The 20,613-nt window shown below is 45.0% G+C and overlaps 1 protein-coding gene across 1 annotated transcript; it reads right to left on the bottom strand.

The window, feature by feature from the left end:
* Positions 1 to 712: 712 nt before the first annotated feature.
* Positions 713 to 2,787, bottom strand: LOC116436742. Its single transcript, XM_032094106.1, has 3 exons — positions 2,468 to 2,787; positions 1,119 to 1,490; positions 713 to 944 (listed from the first exon to the last, which is right to left on the bottom strand). The coding sequence occupies exons 1-3, from the start codon at positions 2,714 to 2,716 to the stop codon at positions 918 to 920; spliced, it is 648 nt and encodes a 215-aa protein (XP_031949997.1). The 5' UTR covers positions 2,717 to 2,787; the 3' UTR covers positions 713 to 917.
* Between the last annotated feature and the right edge of the window lie 17,826 nt (positions 2,788 to 20,613).

Below are 20,613 nucleotides of genomic sequence, written 5' to 3'. Positions count from 1 at the left end.
AAAAGCATTTGTTTGGAAATGACATTTTTACTATTGTTTCCTCCTCCTCCTCTCCCTCCTTCTCCTCCTCACTTTCCTCACAGTTCTTTCCTCACAGATCCTCACTTCCCCTTGCAGTATTTTCCCTCTCCTCACAGGCCTCCCCTCCAGCTCCACCGCTGCCAGGGTGGGCCAAAGACACAGCTCTGCCTGTGCCTAGAGTGACTTCTCAGCTGCCTGGGAGACTCAGGCAATGCTCCCACTTTGGAAGAGGAGTGAAGGGAGAAAAGTAGGAGATCTGTGTACACAAGGCCACCTCCCAGCACCCGAACTCTGTTCAGAGGTGTCTGAGCCTCCAGCTGTGAGTCAAGATTCAATGGGCAGAAATAGGGAACACGATGGCTTCCATAGGCCTTTGGGTGTTCACTTTATGCAACAACCATCCGATAAAGAACAGCTTGAGGAAAATACCCTGCAATGCAACTGCTGATTTCAGAAGCATCTTTTGAAGCAAGTTCAGAGATGTTCCAGGGCATGGGAAAGGATGCAGGGAGGAAGAGATGGCAAGAGCACCAGGAGAGAAGACAGGGAGGTGCCAAGTGTCTAAGGACAAGTGTAACCACTCTAAACATCAACTGGAGCACAAACTTCATCTCTTTGTTACAGAGGGGAGATGGAGCCAAGGGGCACCATCCCCCAACACAGTCCTGCCCAGATCCTCACAGACACTGGATTTCTCAAAGCAAATCAACGATTTTATTAACAATGGACAAGGGGGAAATCTCTTCTGTGCCTCCTGGCAGGGGGAGCATCACAACTGGGACCATTTGCAGAGGCTGTGCAGGAAGCAGGGACTTGGACTCTGTTTGCCTTCTCAGGTGGGAGAGGAAGAAGCACGGCACATTCTGTGGCTGCTGCTCCCCATGGCTGCAATGGTGTCAGCAGATCCTCCGCAGCGCCCAGCTCTGGTGGAAAAAGTGCACAGTGATTGGTCTCAGGGGCATGAGCAGCAGGCAGTCAGTGATGTTGTTCTTGCAAGTGCTCAGGACTTTGTAAGTGCTGCCAGCTCCCATGGCTGGATGCAACCATCAGAATGTTGTTTGTGAGAAGGACAAGGTAAAAGCAGTGAAGGTCCCTACCTTACCCAAGGGCTTGTCCTCCTCCTCCATCTGCTCCTGGGCACTCCAGGTGGTTTTCCCCTGGCTGCCACTGTCAGAACCAGCTCTCCTCTGACTGGGCAGCCAGTAGATCCCAAAGAGTGTGAGGATAATTTCTACACAGTCCCAGAACCACCACTGCCGGCAGGCTGAGAGGAGAATGCTCTGCTCCTGCATCCTCTGCTCCTCCATCCTATGCTCCATCTTCTGCAGCTTGGCCATCTCCTGGCTGCGCTGCTCCTCATGCTGCCTCAGGAGCTCTTCCGTGACCTTCACTGCCGGGAGATCCACACTCAGTGCGTATTGGAAGATGCCTGCCACCATCAGGATTTTGGTGATGCTTGCAGCCATGGCCTGGAGGAAGAGGAGGGAGAGAAGGAGCTCAACAGGGCTGGGTGACGGGAAGATGGTAGCTGGGGCAGTGGGAGCAGGAGATGCAGGGTCCAGGGATGGGTGGGAGAGGGGGTGCAGAAGCCTGGAAGCAGCCAGGAGAAGGTTGTGGAACTCCCTGGGGATGGGGGCACATCCCCCTGGGCACTGGTTGTAGCTGACAGCCCTGGGCACCTCTGTGCCTGGCTCTGAGGGAGGCAACTGCCATTCCCAAAACTATCTCCACAGCCCCTGCACCCTCTCCCCAGACTTAGAAGCTCCCCCTGGGTGCTGGTGCTTCTTGTGTGTCCCTTAGCCCAGGCTTCCTGTCTCCTGCTCCACTCACTGCTGCCCAAGCCACACTGCAGTGGTGACACTGCCACAGAGGGCATCTGGGAATATGTCGCCTTTTGTGTCAGACACCGGAGACCCACAGCGACACACTACCCCGACAGCTGGGGCTTCGGATGGAACTCACATGGAACCAGAGAGTTTATGACCTTTGGAAGAAGGGGCAGCCACTCAGGAGCACTGCACAACTGTTGTGGGGTTGTGCAGGGAGAAAATCAGAAGGGTCAAAGCCCAACTAAAACTTAATCTGGTTATATATTAACTGCCCTATTAGAGAATAAAAATGTTTCTATAAATTCATTAGGAACAAAAGGAGGGCTCAGAAGAACCTCCATCCTTTATTGGATGGGGGTGAAATACAGTGAGAAGGTATGAAGAAGAGACTGAGGTGTTTAATGCCTTCTTTGCCTCAGTCTTTAGAGTAAGGCCAGTTGTTCTCCATGTACCCAGGCCCCTGAACTGGAAAACAGAGATGAGGAGCAGGCAGGAAACAACAGCTGGGCAGAGGCATCCAAGCAGGATGCAGGCACTGTTAAACTCACTGTTCACACAGACTAATCAAGAGTTATTCCCAGCTGCCCAGTCACTTGAGTATTTACAATGTTTCTCACCAGCCAAGTCATCTCCTGGTTGGGCTGCTCCTCATGATGCCTCAGGACTTCTTCTGTGGCCTTCACTGCCTGGGCATCTGCCCTCAGCCCATATTGGAGGATGGCCAGCACCAGCAGGATTTTGGTGATCCTTCCTGCCATGGCCTGGACGAGGAGAAGGGAGAGAAGGGGCTCAGTGGAGCTGGGTAGCAGGGAGATGGTGGCTGGGGCAGCGGGGTAGGAAATGCAGGGCCCAGGCACAGGGCACATCCCCGCAGCCCTGAGAGCACTGGCCCCGAGGGCAACACCTGCCCTGCCCGAGGTGCTCTCCACAGCCCCGCACCCTCTCCCCAGCCTCAGAAGCTCCCCCGGGTGCTGGTGCTCCTGGCCTGGCCCCCGCTCAGCCCAGCCTTGCCCCGCCTGCCGCACTCACCGCTGGCTGGAGCCGCGCTGCAGCGGCGGCACCGCAACGTGCGCGGTGTGGGGACGTGTCCCCTCCGATGTCACAGACACCAGGGCTCCATGGCCGCACCCCGCCCAGCCAGCCGGGGCACTGGATGGAACTCAGGTGGAATTCGGATGGAACCAGAGTTCATGACCTTTGGAAGAAGGGGCAGCCACTCGGGATGACTGCACAGCTGTCATGGGGCTGTGCAGGGAGAAAATCGGAAGGGCCAAAGCCTGACTGGAAGTTAATTTGGCCCTAAAAGTGCCCTAAAAGATAATAAAAACTGTTTCCATAAGTACATTAGCAACAAAAGGAGGGCTCAGGAGAATCTCCAGCCTTTACTGGATGAGGGGAAACACAGTGACGAAGGAAGAGAAGGAAGATCTGAAGTTCTTAATGTAAGGCCTGTTAGAGTACTCTGCTCTCCTCCCATGACAAGATGACCCACTCAGCAGATGAGGGAGAGTTTGTGGGTCCTGATTCCCTGGAGTTTAGTAAAGCCTTTGACACCATTTCCCACAGCATTCTCCTGGAGATGGCTCCTGGCTTGGACAGGTGTGGTCTTTGCTGGGTAAAACACTGGCTGTGGGGCCAGGCCCAGAGAGTGGTGGGGAATGGAGTCACTTCCAGCTGGGGACAAACACCAGGGGTGTTCCCCGTGGCTCAGAATTGGGGCCAGTCCTGCTTTCTGAGCAGCAACTGAGGGAGCTGGAGAAATCGGGACTTGGGGGTGACCTTGTCACTCTCTACAATTACCTGAAAGGAGGTTTTAGGCAGGTGGGATGCGGTATCTTTTCCAAAGTAACAGGCGACAGGACAAATTGAAATGGCCTCAAGTTGTGCTAGGGGACGTTTAGATTGGATTTCGGGAAAAATTTCTTCATCAAAAGTGTTGTCAAGCATTAGAACAGGAAGAGCACAGGGAAGAGGCTGAGTCACCATCCTTGAAGGTATTTAAAATACATGTAGATATTTTACTTAGGGACATGGTTTAGTGCTGGATTGGCAGTCCTGGGTTAATGGTTGGATCTTAGGGGGTTTTCCAACCTAAACGGTTCTTTGAGTCTGTGATTCTATTGTAGCAGTCTAATGTAATAACTAGGTTCAATGCAAATCCTCACCTGATTTTCATTTGGCAACTCCAGTCATTTTCCATATATCTTCCTATGTACATATCTAAGTCAAAAAAACCCCAAACCAATGTGTGTCTTCTGTGTGGCTGCTGATTGCTATCAAAGTTGTTATTTCATCAACCAAAGTTTGTCCAAACGAACTTTGTCTGTCAAATTCATCTTAAGGCTGTAGTATTGTGAGGATATGTGGCAAACCAAGGAAAAATGCCCTCAGGAATAAATATGCTGCTGTGCACTGCTCTTCCATCTTCCATTTTCCTCTGCTGTACTGTATTTTTGGCTTGTATTGTCACAGTGCCTAAAACAATTGGTTTCAGCCCTCTGCTTGTAGCTTCCTAGATTGTACTGCAGTGTACACAGTGCACATATTTGCTCCTGTGTTGGGGAAGATGAAACAGGAAAGCCTTATAAATATGACTGCCTGACAAAAGATTTTGGGAATATGAAAACTATAAGCGACATCGAAATGAAGGCCACCTTTGAGATACCAAGTCTTAGTTACTGAACAACTGGAAAACAATGGTATGGCCGACTGAAGGTAATCCCCTCTTGATTGAACAATACCCTCTGCTTGCAGGCAGGTCCAAGGGTCAGAGCAGACCCTACTAGCTCAGCAGAAGGGGTCCAAAGAGTAGTTTTTAGGAGTTAAGATGTAACACTCTATGGTAATATAAGAACTCTTATAGGCTGTATGTAAATGCTATAGGATTTGTATCTTGTATTAGATTGGTTAGTGAAAATTAGAATATTCAGTACAGAAGATGATTTATTGTATTGCAACCAGGACTTTACGCACTCTTATCCTCTCTCTCTCTCTCTCTTTACTTACCCGCTTACTCTCTTGCTCTCTTGGGCCTGCTCCAAGCTGCGGCTGCAGCTCTAAGCAGTGCCCCTGTACCCACGCCCTTTGCAATAAACCGCATGTTCCAAGATCTGACTTCAGAGATCTCTCGTCTCCGTCCGTCCCGACTGTCCGACCCACCCAAGCTCCTACACTCCTGAAAAAAAGTTACTAATCAGGTGGCTTGGATAAAGATTCACAAATTGGAGAAACTCATCTTGGTTCTAGCTTTAGCTAATGGTCTTCTGTGTGCTTTCAGTGTGTGTGGCAATTTCTCAGTTACAGAGTAGGGAGAGTAGGATGTGATTTTCATCCTAAAGAGGAGAGCTGCTGTGAGAGGCTGAAATCCTGAAAGAGTTAATGTAAACCTGAAAGAGTTAATGTGTCAAACACTGGGCAGAGGAGAAAAGGAATGTTATGCCAATGAGTTTAGGTCATGTTAGGAAAGAGGGTATTGGCGGCAGGATAGTGCTTTTTTTTGGGACCACCCTCCTTATCTTGGGTAACTATCTCTAAAACCAAATTTGGACAGTATTGCAGTTGTGTGTCTGACAGGGGAAGGGAATTGAAACTTAAGAGACAACCCAACTCCCTTCTGAAAAGTTTGAGGAAAACAAAATGTGCCTGCTCAAGGACTGTTCTGTAAGTAGCACAGCTGAGGGGGCTGTGTGTGCACCCACCCTCCACAGGAACCAGACCAGAGACGGTGCTGGAACCCTGGGTGGTGACATGGATCCTTTACCTCTAATTTTCCTATCTTTCCTTCTTCATTTCTTCCTCTCCTTAGAAGTTTAATGTGCTGCTGCTACGGTCGGTTCAGAGGAGTTTGATTTGATGCTGCTGTGGGCTGTTGAGAAATTTTAAGTTTTTGTTGACATGGGCTGTTCAACCAATCAAAGTTTAAATTGTTGCTTCCATAGCTGAAACTTTCTAATTGGTTTTTTGGCATTGTTTTGCCTTAATTTAGTCCAAAGGTATCCTCAGCATCAGCTGTCCCAGAGGAGGCAGTCCAGGCCTGCTCTCTGCAGATCCAACATTTTGCTATGCCAGAGCAGGAGGCCCAGGACCTCCCTCACAGGACCTGACAGCTGCTCAGGTGAAAAGTATTCTGAAATCTTGCTGTGATTTTATTATATTTTAATTTCCTATGATAAAGACCAATAATATCTCTAAATTAAAAGTGAAATATTATTGAGACATACAAAAGTGACATTTTTTTTTTGCAAGTCAAACTAGGGTTTTTTTGAATGCCTCTGATTTCATATAGAGCTTTTTCAAATAAGATATAAATCTACAACTTTCAGTTGCATATTTAACTTTTTTAGCATCATTGAGTAATGGCTGAAGCAACCAAAGAATGGCACACTTATCTTTTATGTATTTATTGCAAGGAATGCAAAGATTGAGAATTAAAACTATAAATAAACTTTAAATAAAATTATATTCATAAATTTATAATATGAATGTTATATTTTATATGAATTTTATTTATCATGTTTGTCAAACACACCCATATGCACACTGGCTGTTTAAAATTGCTGGTGTACTGAATAAATGCAGCAACCAGTTTGGAAAATCAAACAAAGGTAAACAAAAAAACAAAGATAAAACAATAATTTTCACATCTTTTATAATTATTTAATCAGACCAGAATAATTCCTTTAGATATTGTTCTCTTCACATCCTCAGACAGTGCAGCACAATTTTTCTGCTCACAGGCATAAGCTCAACCATTGCTGTTCTTTTTATTCTATATAAGGGAGATGAATTAATATTTCTTCTACATGGAGAGTTCTGCGCCCTATGGAGAAAGTTGTCAGAATGTTCAAATTCAACAGCAGTATAATATATATAACATAATTCACCTGAAAAATATAAAAGAAAATTTTTGCCATATTCCTATTCTCTATTAATTGAAAGCTAGCTGAGAGTTTCTAATCACTCATGTTTTTCAAATGATTGATTTCTCACTGAAGCGGCCAAACAATGAAAATACTGCAAATCAACTCAACCTCCCTGTATTTTAGACCACTGAAAAATGGAAATACAGTTTGCTTTCAGGCACTTTTCATTACTTGATTAAGAGAGCTGATTCAGATTTGGGTCAGTGGTTGCTCTCTCTCAAAGGACTGTTTACTCCCCACGCTTGTACGAAGTTACGAAGCAAGGGCAAGCATCACCATTGCTGCTTGTTCCTGGTGAAGGAAATCTATTCTTTGGCCAGAATTAGGGTCTAAGCACATCTACAGCTGACCTGCTGTAGGTCAACATGAATTTGAGTCATTATGCCGATTATTTTTTAGGTAATTCATATAAAATTGGCAGAGAATTTTCAAGGCCAAGTTCTGCAGCAGTGTATGTGGAAGCACACACACCTACTGCCTTTGATTCCTTTCTCACTCACTGCAAACCTTACAGCTCAAATTGAGGCCAGCTCCCAATCATCTGCCATGTGAATTGTGCCAAGTGAACCCAAACTACCTTTTCAGTTCATAAAATATTCATTCAGTCCCAGCTGGGACCGTAAAATATGAATGCTTGGTTATGATGTTGGTAACATACCCTTTTCATTCTCTTACATATGTATAAGGGAAATAGTTATACACCACTCACAAGTACAGCTGTATCATAAATTATTGCTCTAAAAACTTCTCCATCTCACTCTGCTGGAAGCCCATTTGACACTACAATCCTCTGTCTAATCCAAATGGTGGCCATTACAAAAACGTTTCAGATTTTACCCTGCCATAAATTCCTACCCTCTCCCTTAATATCCACCTGCCCTGGAGGAAATTTAAGTTCTTCCATATTACCTTCTCCTGGCATTCAATATTCCATGTTGGACAAGTATTTATTAATGCAATGCAATTCAGAGATAAAATGCTAATGAACAAAGAGCTTTGGAGTCTCCCAGAATGTATATCCACTAGTTTAGAGAACTGGAGAGTGCTCAGATATACAGCTTTAATCATAGAGGAGCCTAGTGCATAGGAAAATACTTTAAGACACATTTGAGAAATCTTACCCGTATTGCTCTCGGATTTTCTCTTCCCTTTGTTTGACAGACAAGGATTAATATAAATCTTTACACTTAGAAGTATTAAAATATTCACCTCCCAAAATATGGTTCACATATTCTCAAAAATATTTAAAATAAAATTTTCCATTAGAAAAGAATATACTCACCTATCTATCTGTACTAGATGTGTTCCTATGTGTGTAAATTGGTGTCATGACATAGTGCTTAGGTCTATTTGCAAGGGTTGGGATGAATGTATTGTCTTTAGAGTCCAAACAACTGAGCAAAAAATGCTTAGAATGCCTTGGACTAAGAAGCCCTAAGAGAAAAGAACTGAGATGAGTTTGCCTTGTAGGCCCAGTGTTGTGACACGAACAAAAATGACACAATGTAAGACATTTTGCCAATCTGAGTTGGAACTATACCCATCACCTTTGAAAGAGAAAAAACCACAGTACTTTGTGAGCTGATTAAACTTTACTATTTGGTCTTTATTGGCATCTGACTTACGCAGTTCAACATATAAGGATTAGTGGTGATTGATGCCTCCTTCCCAGTCCTGGGGTAATGGTTGGTAGAAATCCTGCAGTGTTCATCCTCTCTTGGTTCTCTGTAAGCCAATACCGAAGTTTCAGGAAACCATTTACTCCCCAGTAAAAGATTTTTTTTCTGTGAGGCAACGTAGTAGTGTATGGAATATCTGCCAGAAAGAGAAATCTCTCTCCTGGAATCTGAACTCTATGTTTCTGAGTGAGGAGCCCGCAGACAAGGGGGAAAGACCAATTGTTAAATGAAAGAAAATAAGGAGAAAACAAGCTAAAAAATAGTAGGGTCTTTGTGAGGCCAGGAAAAGGAAAATGAAAAGAAGAAAGAAAAGCTTCATTTGACTGGCAGATAGGCAGTGATGAGTGTGCTCATTTCATAATTACGCAGCTAAGCAGGAGGTACATCAGTATGGATGTTGTTAGGGCTAAAAATCTTGTCTTGCATGTTCAGCTATATGCACACCACAGTCTGCATGCTCATATGGACAAGCACTTGAAGGGAAACACAATCTGCTATAATGCCTATCTGCTAGACAAAATGTGCAAGATTAGTTCCATATGGCTTTTCTTGCTGAAACAGTAGAGTTCCAAAGCGAGGAAAGATTTCAAACAGAGGTGATGATGTGTTTCAAAATCGCAGTTCAATAATGAGCTTATGGGGGAATATTGGCCTTCAGTGGGATTTAAATGCACGTTAGTGTGCTTTGCTGAATAGAGATGTCCTTAAACATCTCCTAAAAGACATGTACATAGTAAGATGTGCACATAGGAAGACATGTAGGTAGTAAGAACTGATCTTGTTTTTGTGGGCTTTGAATCAACTTACAAGTGATTTGCTGCATGAAGATTCCACAGAAGATACCTGCAGTCTACGTAAAATCAGTATCTGTTTTCTAATGTAACATTTTCCCTTCCTGCTGAGTTGCCTTATCAAATAGAAAAGTGCTAATGCTATTCCTCTTCACAGGTCACATTTAGGAGACTGATACAATACTTAATGGAAGGAGGTGCCTAGTCTTGTATATGCCTATTCCTACCACTGCAGAGGAGATAGTCCTTTGGAGGACAAATCAGAAAATCCAGATGTTCCACTGCATTTTAATGTAACCCAACACTGACTTAAAAACAGCCCCTGACTTCTAGTTCCAGCTTTGAAAAGTTTCTGTGTGAGTTTTTCTTTCTCCACACACCAGACAAAGGAAATTAGGTAGGACAGTCTCCCAGTTTAGATGTCTAAATTAGCTGCCTAAATTTAAGTGCTGTTAGTAATGACTAGCCTTTGTTAGACAGAATTTTTTAGGGGAAATTATTTCTAAAGTCACTATTTATCCCAAATGCAAGAAAGGAAACAAAATCTCTGTCTACCGTGGCTGTTTGGTTTCAGCAGCTGAGAGCACTTTAGCAGGCACCCAGCAATGGGCTGCAGGAACTGAGAGAAGCAGTTGTGGCAGAGCTGTTGTCAGCACCTGCCCTGCCATGCCATCTGCAGGGGTGACTTGGTGGGGTGACAGTCACTCTCCACTGAAGACAGAAAATCAGGCTTCCAGGTGGGAGTGTCCAAAAGCCAAGCTGCTGAGCACAGGAGAGTTTTAAACTGGTCAATGAGAAACACCAAGGGAACTAAACACTTGTCTTTGATGTTTCCCTGGAGAAAGAGGGATTCAGTATCTGCAGTGTCTTGCCTGTTGTCTTCCATAATCAGGGATTACAAAATGTTGTGCCCGGGAGGCTGATTCTCAAACCAGCATCACCTTTCCTGTCATTTGAAGAAATGCCTCTGCATTATAGGAAAAGCTGCCTGTTCATGGGGCGTTTCACACAGAGGGGATTGTCACCTCTTACTGAACTCAGACTGCTCTGTAGTCAGAAGTGTGAATTTGTGAGAGGAGAAGGCAAAGGTCCCTGCAGGGGACTGAATCAGTAGCCTTGGCTTTAGGGACTTAGCATGTGGAGGGGAACTGTGTGGTTCCTCAGGCTACTTAGAAACTTGAAACACAGCACTTATAAAACAGAGAATGCCCTAGAGTGGGAGACAGAGTTCTGCTGCCAAAATCAGAGCCCACTGAGCCCTGGGTTATGGCTGCTCTCGGCTGCTGCTGCAGTCCTGCCTTTCTCAGTGGCCCCAGAGGAATGAGGACCATTCCCACCCCAAATACGCAGCACCTGACAGCCAGAGCATTTTTCTAATCTGAGGGAGGCTCAAACTTTCACAGGATAAGAAGAGCCTAGGATGCAGGTTTCATGTTTTTCACAGCAGGGCTCTCCATTATCAGTCAGAAGTAGGGAATCGTGTTTTGTGATAAAGTCTTCTTAAGTGAGCTCAAGGATAGTTCAGATTTGTGAAATGAATTCTGAACAGCAGGTCAGGACCCAAACAGCCTCACAAATTCAGCATAAGCCTAGCTGGTCAGCTCAGCTCAGCCAGGTGTTGTGCCTGTTGGTGCTGCAGTAGGCTCTCAGGGGAGATTTTCCGTGGGGATTTAGATGCATAAAACAAGAGAGGCAGCATTTCCCTCAGCTTGTCACAGCAGGGTAGGACAAGATCTTACCCTGATTCCTTCCCTGCTGGGAGCATTGTAAGCTGTTCCTCCTCCTCCTCCACCTCAAGGTGTTTACGAGTAGCACAGGCTGCATGTGAAGTCCTATCTGAATGCAGTTTTTAGAAAATGTTATTTCATAATATGGAAATAAATGCCTCATAACAAGGGGTTGAACCGCTGTCACTTTTCCTCTCCCTCAGGCAGAGAAGGGAACTCCCTGACAGCTTCCTTGCATGCCACCAGGCACCTCCAGTCCTTGAACAGGGCTTTTCACAATGTACATTTTGGATATAGACTCTTAAATTCTGCCTAAGCACCACTTTGCATACATAAATCTCTTTTTGGAACTGAGGATTAATCCATGTGCCTCACTTTGTCATCTGCAAAATGGAGAATTTTCTTACCTGACAAGAAAAGTGAGAGGATAAATATTTCAGAGACTATGAAGTACTCAGACAACTCAGTGCGGGTGACAAAAGTACTTTGGCTAGACAGGAAAACGCTTCTTTAAAATTCCCAGAAGAGCAGGACAGAATAGAGATGAGATCCAGCATTGTGGGAGGCAATTGCAGCACTCTGTGTGATAGATGGCATCATTCCCAGTGCAGTAAAATGGAACTGTGCATAGACTTCCATCCCTGGTGCGCTCCCTTCACTTCTGGCACGCGCTTCATCTGCACTCTGTGCCACCAAATAGTGCTGTTCGTCCTCCTGCTCTTTAATTCTTGTTTGGGACATCAAGTCCTGCAGAAAGGGAATTGGGATAGGAGTGGTACCACATTTGTGCTGCTTATTTTGGTGTTACGGGACAATCTTTGCAATTCTTTCAGGGACACAGCCTCGGAGCTGTGTCCTACAGAAATGCAGGAACAGAAGATTTAGGGGGAAATGGACTTATCTGAGTAAATATTTAGCACGTGCAGATCTCTGAACACTCTCCCTCCAGGCAGGGCACCCCTTGGCTGTCAGCTCAGGCCGCTGGGAACCCGTGAGTGACGCCGAGCGGCAGCTCCGGCGCGTTCAGCTGCTGTTTGCAGGCTCGTCCCACAAGAGGGCAATACAGCAACATTCATCCCACTGCCTCCCTCACAGGAAAGGATCGGGCTCTGCAGCCAGGAATTCCATGCTACAATGTATGCGTGCTATTTATAGAAAGAGCACTTTTTTAAAGTGTTGCTTATAGCATTAAAATATAATCAGTCTGCATTAAATTTCGTCTCACAGAAGCTAATATGGCCCTCTGTTGCTATCCAATCTAGGACACCTAAACACCAAAAAAACCCCATTTTTTTTTCCATATCCTGGACATTCTATCAGACAATTAAACTGGAGGCTCAGTGCTACAACTCATCCTCAGGAAGTAGCCTATTTATCAGCTGTTTTAATAGGACTAACAGTTTGAGTACAATTCTATAGGTTTTTGTGTTACTTTCATTGACCTTTATGCAATTAAATTTTTTGTCTCACCCTCGGGTCTGTAATCTCTTTTGTTTGGCTGACAAATGTCTGTGTCACCTCCTAACCTGGTTGATCCAAATGAGCTTTTTGAAAGTGCCACTGACAGCAAATCACTGTGGTCTATAAAAGGTTTATCTTCCACTTGACTGGAAATTGCTTACCATGTGCTAAACACTGTTGATAACACCAACCAGAAATGCATTTTTTCCACAGATTTCATGTTCTGTCTTATATTCCAAAAGACTGTGCATATTTTGCAGCTGTCTTATCAGATGCAGCTGAAATATTTGGTTCTGAGTGATTCAATTGTACAAGTGGTTTCTCTTTGCTTTGCATCACACACAAGTTACTGGCCAGCTGCAGGCTTTGGTAGTGATTTGCAGTGTCACCAGCCATTAGACAGGAGAATGCAGAGTCATTAAACAGATCTTGGCAGGTAAATTAGAGAAGAACCACATCAGCAATGCTGTGAGGAACGCTGTGGGAAGGAGGAAACACATTCTTACAAGCAACTGCTTAAAATGAGTGAATAAGTAAGGTGAGATAAAGGACCTTGCTGGCTGTGACTGGGCTGTTTGCAGATGATGAGGACAGGAAAGCTGGGATGCAGGGAGGCCTGGCAGCACTGGCTCTTCTAGTGTCAGCCTGCAGCCAGCTGTGCCAGCATGAGCAGAAACTGGGCTGCAGGTTCTGCCAGGCCCACGGCCACAAAAGGGTCAACATTTTTCGCATGGCATAGACATTATTGTGTGTGCTTCTCCCACATCTCTTGCTATTTAATTGCTATAAACAGTTGGGCAGCTCTGTGGAATGGAGGAATTAAGCAGCTTGATTAGTCACCGTTTGTGAAATTGTGGCTGGTGCACGTGTCCCTGCACAGCCCGCTTTAGGAACACGCATGAGGCCGTCATTACCCATGAGGATGAGCTGCCACCCTCTCAGGTCAGGAGTGAGGATGGTGGAAAGCAGAGTCATTTATGCCACAGGGATTGCAGCAGTGCTGGGGTGAGAAGGAGAGGGAGCCTTAGAAGATTGGAAAAAACTGTAGGCAGAAAATTGCCTGGATGAAGAACTTCTGTATCGATGAGGACAGATCAATCCCTAATGATTCTGTGCCCTGCTGTGAGAAGTGGCTGTGCTGCCATCACGAAAAATTAAAAATTAATTTACTCTCTGTCTTGTTTTGCCTTCCTTTTGGACACCATGGGTGGTCAGCGAGCACTGTTACCTCTGCATCTCTGCCCATGACTTTTCTGCTGACTGGAGAGACACTGTACTCTCACGAAGGAGACTGATCTGGTATCTTTCCCCACAAGAGCGGTAGCCTGTTAACTCACTGCTTTCGTGATGCCACGTTCCCCTTCCTGCTCCCGCCTGCCCTAGCCGTGGCCACTCCCTCGGGCTCTCCCTGTTGGTTCCTGTACCCCAACCCCGCCCATGCACCGCCCCTGAGCCCCTGACAAAACACCCCTGCGCGCGGATCACGAGCTCTCTCTGCCCCTGGAGATCGAAGGGACAGGGTGTAATTAAAGCCATCTCAACCCTCATGAGAGACCCTTCTCACTTCCTTCATCATCACTGATAACGCTGACAGCTGACCAGAGCAAGATCGCGGGGGTGTCCGAAATGGACTGCGGGGTGCGACTGGGTTGCATTGCCCTGGGTGACTCCCGAGGCGCTCTCAGGGAGCTACAGCCTGCTAAGCAAAATCTAGTGGTTACAACACACAAGGTGTATTTGGAAGGGTTCTTTAATGAGTCTGTAGTTTCCAAAATTACTTTGGGAAAGGCACCAGCAAGCTGTGCTCAGAAAAAAAGTGAGGTGAGAGCAGTGCAGCCAAGGCTGGGCATAGCCCAGTGTGGAGGGCGCTGAGCAGCTGCTGCTGGCTGCACACATGGAACACACTCAGTGCTGCCAGGAGAGAGAAAATATTTCTGATGAGAATGTGAGGCAGATTAAAGTATGAGTGGAAATAGTCATACATCAGGCATGCCAAAGGGACAAAGGGCACATCGGGGCCGGGCTGGGAGGCTGCCATCCTCCTGTCTGCCCTGTCACACTACTGTGGAGGTGGCAGAAGGCAACAAGCAGCACCAAAAGGAGGATCCTGCTGGTTATGGGGACCAAACCATTGCCCAGCCAGGGCCAGGGTGCCTGGGACTCTGCAGCCCCTGCCCAGGACTGGCTCCAGTAGGAAAAGCCAGTGAGGAAGAGGACTGGGGGCTTCTGTCCTGGTCTGGGGGCAGACTCTGCTGTCCCAACTTCCCCTGCTGGGTGCTGGCTCAGCCACAGAGCTGCCCTATAGCAGCAGCCAAGCATGGCCATCCTCAGGTCTGCAGTGGTCCCTGGTCACCATTCCCATCCTGGTTCTGCCCCAGGGCTGCTGCAGTGCCAGAACTGGTGGAAGACCAATATGACCATTTATAGGTTCATTTCCTTTTCATGAAAATAATGGCCTCCAGACAAATTTGCACCAACTTTTCAGTGTACTTCAGCACTAACAAACCACTGGATGGAAAATTTCCTTTACATCAACAAGATTTGTTTAATGGAAAGGGACGTTACCACTGGGGAAAGCAGTTTTTCCAGCCCTCAAAACCAACTGCCAGCCACCAACAAAAAAGAGAAAAGAGGAAAAAAATGATGAAAATTATAAAAAGTTCTGTGACTTTTTAAATGTGATTCTTTACTTTTGTTAAATATTTGACAGCAAATTGCAATAGACTTTTAAGCAAAAATAAACTTGAGTGCACTTACAGGAAATGTTACCTGTAAGACACATGTAAATACGTGTCAATAGGGCTACACAATTTTTATTAAAGCATCATAAAGAAGAAAATACACAGTGTGACATGCAGTTTGTAAACAATTCACAAATCTCCAGGTAAATTTGAGCACTGTGATGGATGTGCATGTGCAGAGATTGGATTTTGGATAATTGCCACTGTTTAACTGCTGAAAAAAAAGAAGAGAGGCAAAGCCTGAAGAGTTTCGTCAGCTCAGCCACTTCCAAAGTGACCTCCCACCCATGCACAGTCTCATTCTCACAGCACAAGCTGCTGTGCAAAGCCACTCAAACATGCTGGTCATAAAGCACAAACAAACAGGATCAGTTTCTGATTTAAGAAGTAGGTAAGACTAAAAAAAAGCCAGCCTGAAACTTTAGCCCAAATGAAGAACTTTATACGACAGGCCTGGTTCTGCCTTGTGGCAGGGGACAGAAGCAGAGTGCTCCAGCCTCTTCCAGGCCTGTGCTCACAGCAGCAACCTGTGTGGATGGTGCTATCCAAGTTTGCAGCTTTCCAGCTTTTAGCCTGCAGTTAAAATACACTTCTCTAAATCACCCAACTTTCAAGATGCCTCTTCCCACCATCTGGTTAAATAAATACGTGTTCTCAGTAGCTAAACATAAGCAAAGAGGTTCATATTTTTATCTCTTATTTGATTACTGCCTTTGCTACAAGATTTGCAGTGAGTATTCCACACCATCCAGATGAATGACATGTTACAGAACTGGGGCATCAGCCATTACTGACTAATCACAGTTTCATTCATTATATTTTACATAATTTAACTGGATGAATCAGCTTATCATTAAGGGAATTCACAATCCATTTAGAGCTTTTGCAGTCGAGTTCATGGCAATTTTCTTTTCCCACAACCAAAGCTATTTCCTCAAGTACCTGCACAGCTATTTCCTGCTTGGGATGTTTACCTCTTTCATGGGGAAGGTCAGTAATTTCAGCTGAGACAGATTGGCAGAGTTAAGCTCCATGGGAGCATGACCCCAGGTTCTGTAACCAATAGATTATATAATAGACGTTTATTACTTTTCAGAAGAAATGACAAAACTAAACATTAACAGACAGATTGACTTTCTTGTGGGGTCACTGTTCATTAAATTTCCCACTGCTTTTACAATCTGAGCTGCTACAGTCATTTAGCTTTTAGCTCAAGTCATTAAAGCGAGAAGATTGTTTCTTTATCACCTTGTTACCATTCCTCATCTTAATGACATTTTTCAAGCTCTCATCTTAAAATTGGCAAACACTATAAAAAAAAAACAACCTGTTCCTTCTGTGGCTTAAACACAAACAAACACAGTTGCTTCCATCCTTCTCATTTATTATTTGACAGGCATTGATTTGTGCCAGGCAGGTAACCAGGCACCTACTGGAGGCAGCTGGGTGAGGATGCAAACCTCCTTCACGGAAGGTGGTGCTAGACTCAAGGCAATCAGCTCTGAAGGTCTCACCCTGAGAAGCAGCGTTTTGTGGGGGAGGCTGTAGGAAAGTGCCATGTTTTGTCAGGTAAGAAACCAGGACTGGGAACTGGGGATGGCATAGCTGAACAGAGCAGGACATGCCAGTGAGGGGTTTTGACACTGGGAGTGTCACAGTGGGGGGCATCACAGTGCTGTAGCTGGACCAGAAAATAGTGGCTTCAACAGCCCTGACATCTTTTGTCTTCTCCTTTCCTCTTCCATAAGAGACAATGCAGACTTTGGACAGATACCATTGCAGAAGGTCATCCAGGTACATCAGAGAGGATTGGGAAAGAGGGCGTAGAAAACATAAGAAACTGCAGAGAAACTCCCTGCAAGAGATCCCATCCATCAAAGAATCATAGAATTTAATCACAGAATGGTTTGGAAGAGACCTCAAAGGTGATCTAGTTCCAACCCCCATGCCATGGGCAGTGACACCTTTCACAAGACCAGGTTGCTCAGAGCTCCGTCCAGCCTGGCCTTGAGCACTTCCAAGGATGGGGCATCCACAGCTTCTCTGGGCAACCTGTGCCAGGGCCTCAACACCCTCATGGTAAAGAATTTCTTCCTAATATCTAATCTAAACCTACTTTCAGTTTGAAGGTGAAGAAAGACATTTTTTTTATTTCTTATTAGGTAGAGAAACCATAACATTTAGAACTTTGCAACAAATATAATTAATAACAAGAATCATTACACATCTTAATAGCATTCAGTATCTACAGATTTCCACAGCTACAAGGACATTGTTTTTAGGACCATTCTTTCAGGTCATAGGTTACTTAAAAATACAAGGATCACAATATCAAATGTTTGATGAGAGAACAGAATAAGAGAACCCTCTTATCTTACATCACTGATTTTCCAGGGAAAAAACCTTTTCTGCACATTCTACGTTTATTACAATAATCTAATTCCCTCTTTTTCTGATAACACAGGGCTCATGTCTTAGATTTTATGCTGTTTTGATGAAAGATTGAATAAACCTCTTTCATGTTTGCCTCTTGCCCATCGATTGTGACCTTTTAACTTTGTTTGCTATCACTGATTGATGGTGGAGCAATGCAACCTGACCCCTTTCATGCCTGCCCACTCCAAAAATGGAAAGCTGATAAAAGCCATAGATGAGATAGGAGGAGGCAAACATCTCTTGAGTCAGTGTTCTATGACTTAAGAGATGTTTTTCTGAGCCCTTAACCCAGCAGACTATAACAGCTAAGGATGCCTAAACCAAGAAGAACCTGGGGGAGCTTTGCAGCTGAGCAACAGTGGGGGGAAGTAGGCCGTGCAACATCATAGGCTGTGCTGAACATTACAAGCGCCAATTATTTTTCTTTTCTAAGTCCAGATTTATTGTTTGAGGCCATCACTAAAATGTTCTGGTTTTCCACTATGAAACAGATGGCATAAATGTGCCCTGCAATTTTATTGCTGCGTTACAATTTCACCGTGTCATGCTCAAACCAATGGGTTTGCTCAGTCCACAATAAAACCTCCATTCTGCTGTGCTGCAATGGATGCACTGAATAAAATGGCAGCTGAAAAGGTTTCAAGTTGGCAAATCAATATTTCATTATTTGTCTCATATAGGTTTGTTAGGTATAGAAACAATGCTCAACAACAGATAAAAGCTTGAAATGTTTACTTGGAAAAATGTAATGAGAATGGACTTGTGCACAACCACTGCATTTTTAATCTCATAGTTTTTTAGTACATCTTTTTCAACATGATGAGATTAGACAAAATTGCTCAATTCTGCTGTCTGTAAGGTTGGTCAAACCACTGACTGAAAGAATCTTTCTCAATGTTATACACAAGTGAAAGAAAACCTCTGTTATAAATTTACCTTGGCACAGGCGAGAATAAAAAAAGAGAGCCTAATCTGTGAAGAGGTGTTCTGAAGAGTGTTTGGTTCAAGAGGAACATGACTAAAGGTAAAAAAACTGAAATACAGTAGGATTTAACTCTTTACAGTCCTTTATTGGTGCTTTTCAAGCACAGCAGGAGTCAACTGTTCAACATGTAATGGTTTGCGGCCAGAGGCAGCTACAGGAACTTGATACTCTCACCTCGGAGGGATTCTCACACCCAGGGAGAGTGGGGTTGATAGATGAACACAGAAACATTCACAGAAATCCACTCCCTGGATTTCTTAAGGTGAATACAGCAGGCCAAACTCAATTGTTACTGACAGAGGCTTAAAAGGGAAATGACAAGAAAAATATTGCAAATCTCTTGGCTCTAGGGGACACTTTATCTGCCTGCCCTGTGGAGACAACCTTATTCACACCGCCAAGGGAGCAGAGAGGTGGCTTAGAAAGATCCTAAGGAATGAAAACACCTATCAGGTGAGACAGTCACTGCAAGGTTGCTGGGATAACCCCAGCACTCCTGCACACCTTCCTCCACACCAAGCAGCCTCTGATTAACCCTCTCTGGAAGGTGACTCTTTCACACAGATTCCACCAGTGCCTGCACTGGCCGATCCAGTTTAACAGACCTGTATCTCTGGAGGGTGGCTCTGGAGGGCGGCTGGTTCTGTGTGACTGGTTCAATATCCCCATTTTGATCTCCCTGCTATGGATTTGCTGTGTATCTTGATACCAACCACAGCAAGAAGGCAGGCCAAGGAAAACAGAAAAGCACATGCTAACTGGATCCAAAACCATATAAACCTTTAAATGTATCAGAGACACGTGTGCATGAACAAAACAAAAGGTTTTAGAGGACTTTTAAACAACTACTACAAAAGTAATTACTTCAATTAAACTGGCCTCTTCCTTTTCTTCGTTTTCTTTTTCTTTTTTTTTTGTGTTTCTTTGGAAAAAGACTAGACTATCATTTAATTGCACCACTTTTTTTAGATTCGGCATTAAAAGAGACCTTTTAACATTTCTGAATGTTAAATATTTAACATTCAGAATAGTAAGATAATAATTAGAGTTGCAAAACTCACCCTGTAGCATTCTATTAAAATTAATTAACTTACCTGCCAGCAGTTTAAATAACAAAGTGAAGAACACAATTTGTATCAGGCACTGGACAGTAATGGCAGGAACATTCCCAAGGTACCTTCACAGGATTTCTTTAAACTGCCTTCAAAGCCATGTAAAAAACACACAGCTTTTAGAACTTGCCCCAAAGAAATTAAAATCAAGGCCATGCGAGTAAGAGAGACAGGGGCAGGACCTGGAAAACTTCTGATGCTCAGCTGGCCTCCTTTGCAGCACAAATCCAGCTAAGGTGCTGCTGGGATATGGCACACAGAGAGCAGGTATGTCCCTAGTAAGAGCTCCATGGCAGCTTAGGGGTTTGTAAAGCAGAACAGCCACCTCAGGCCACGGGGAGCTGGCACAGCTCTCACAGCCCTGTGGTGTCTCACGTGGAGTGAGCAGTTCTTCCCACAGCAGCTTTGGGCACATGGAGCACGTTACCACGGGCTGGTCCTGAAGCTAAAAAGGGCTGAAAACAGGGACAATGCCTGCTCCTCAGAGGCATTAATTACTGCATGGTCAAATGCAGCTGGCAGCCAGGCAGAGCAGCTGCTGTCACAGGCACACACCATAGCAGCCTGAGCTCCACCACCACATCTCCATCAGTGCTGGACACCTCCAGGAGTGGGGAAAGGCAGCATCTCTGCCATCTCTCATCCAGCAATGCCTCCATCACATCTGAGTGCTAACCAGCCTCAGACAGCAGCTGTGGTGGGGACACACAGTGTTCTCCTGGTCTGAGAAGGATCTGGGAAACCAGAGGGAAGTGCCATGAGGAGGTGGGAGACTGCACGGTAGTCTCTTGAAGAACCTCACCTGTGACATCTCGTGGAAGAGGAGCATTTGTTCACTAACAAAAGCAATCTCTTTAAAAGAAAGATTAATTGAAATGATGTTGACTATGAGCAAGGCACTCAATTGTC

Source organism: Corvus moneduloides, chromosome 2 (assembly GCF_009650955.1).
Source record: "Corvus moneduloides isolate bCorMon1 chromosome 2, bCorMon1.pri, whole genome shotgun sequence".
Classification (NCBI taxonomy): Eukaryota; Metazoa; Chordata; class Aves; order Passeriformes; family Corvidae; genus Corvus; species Corvus moneduloides.
The sequence above is the reverse complement of the archived record's forward strand: the minus strand, read 5'-3'. Positions and strand labels throughout refer to the sequence as shown.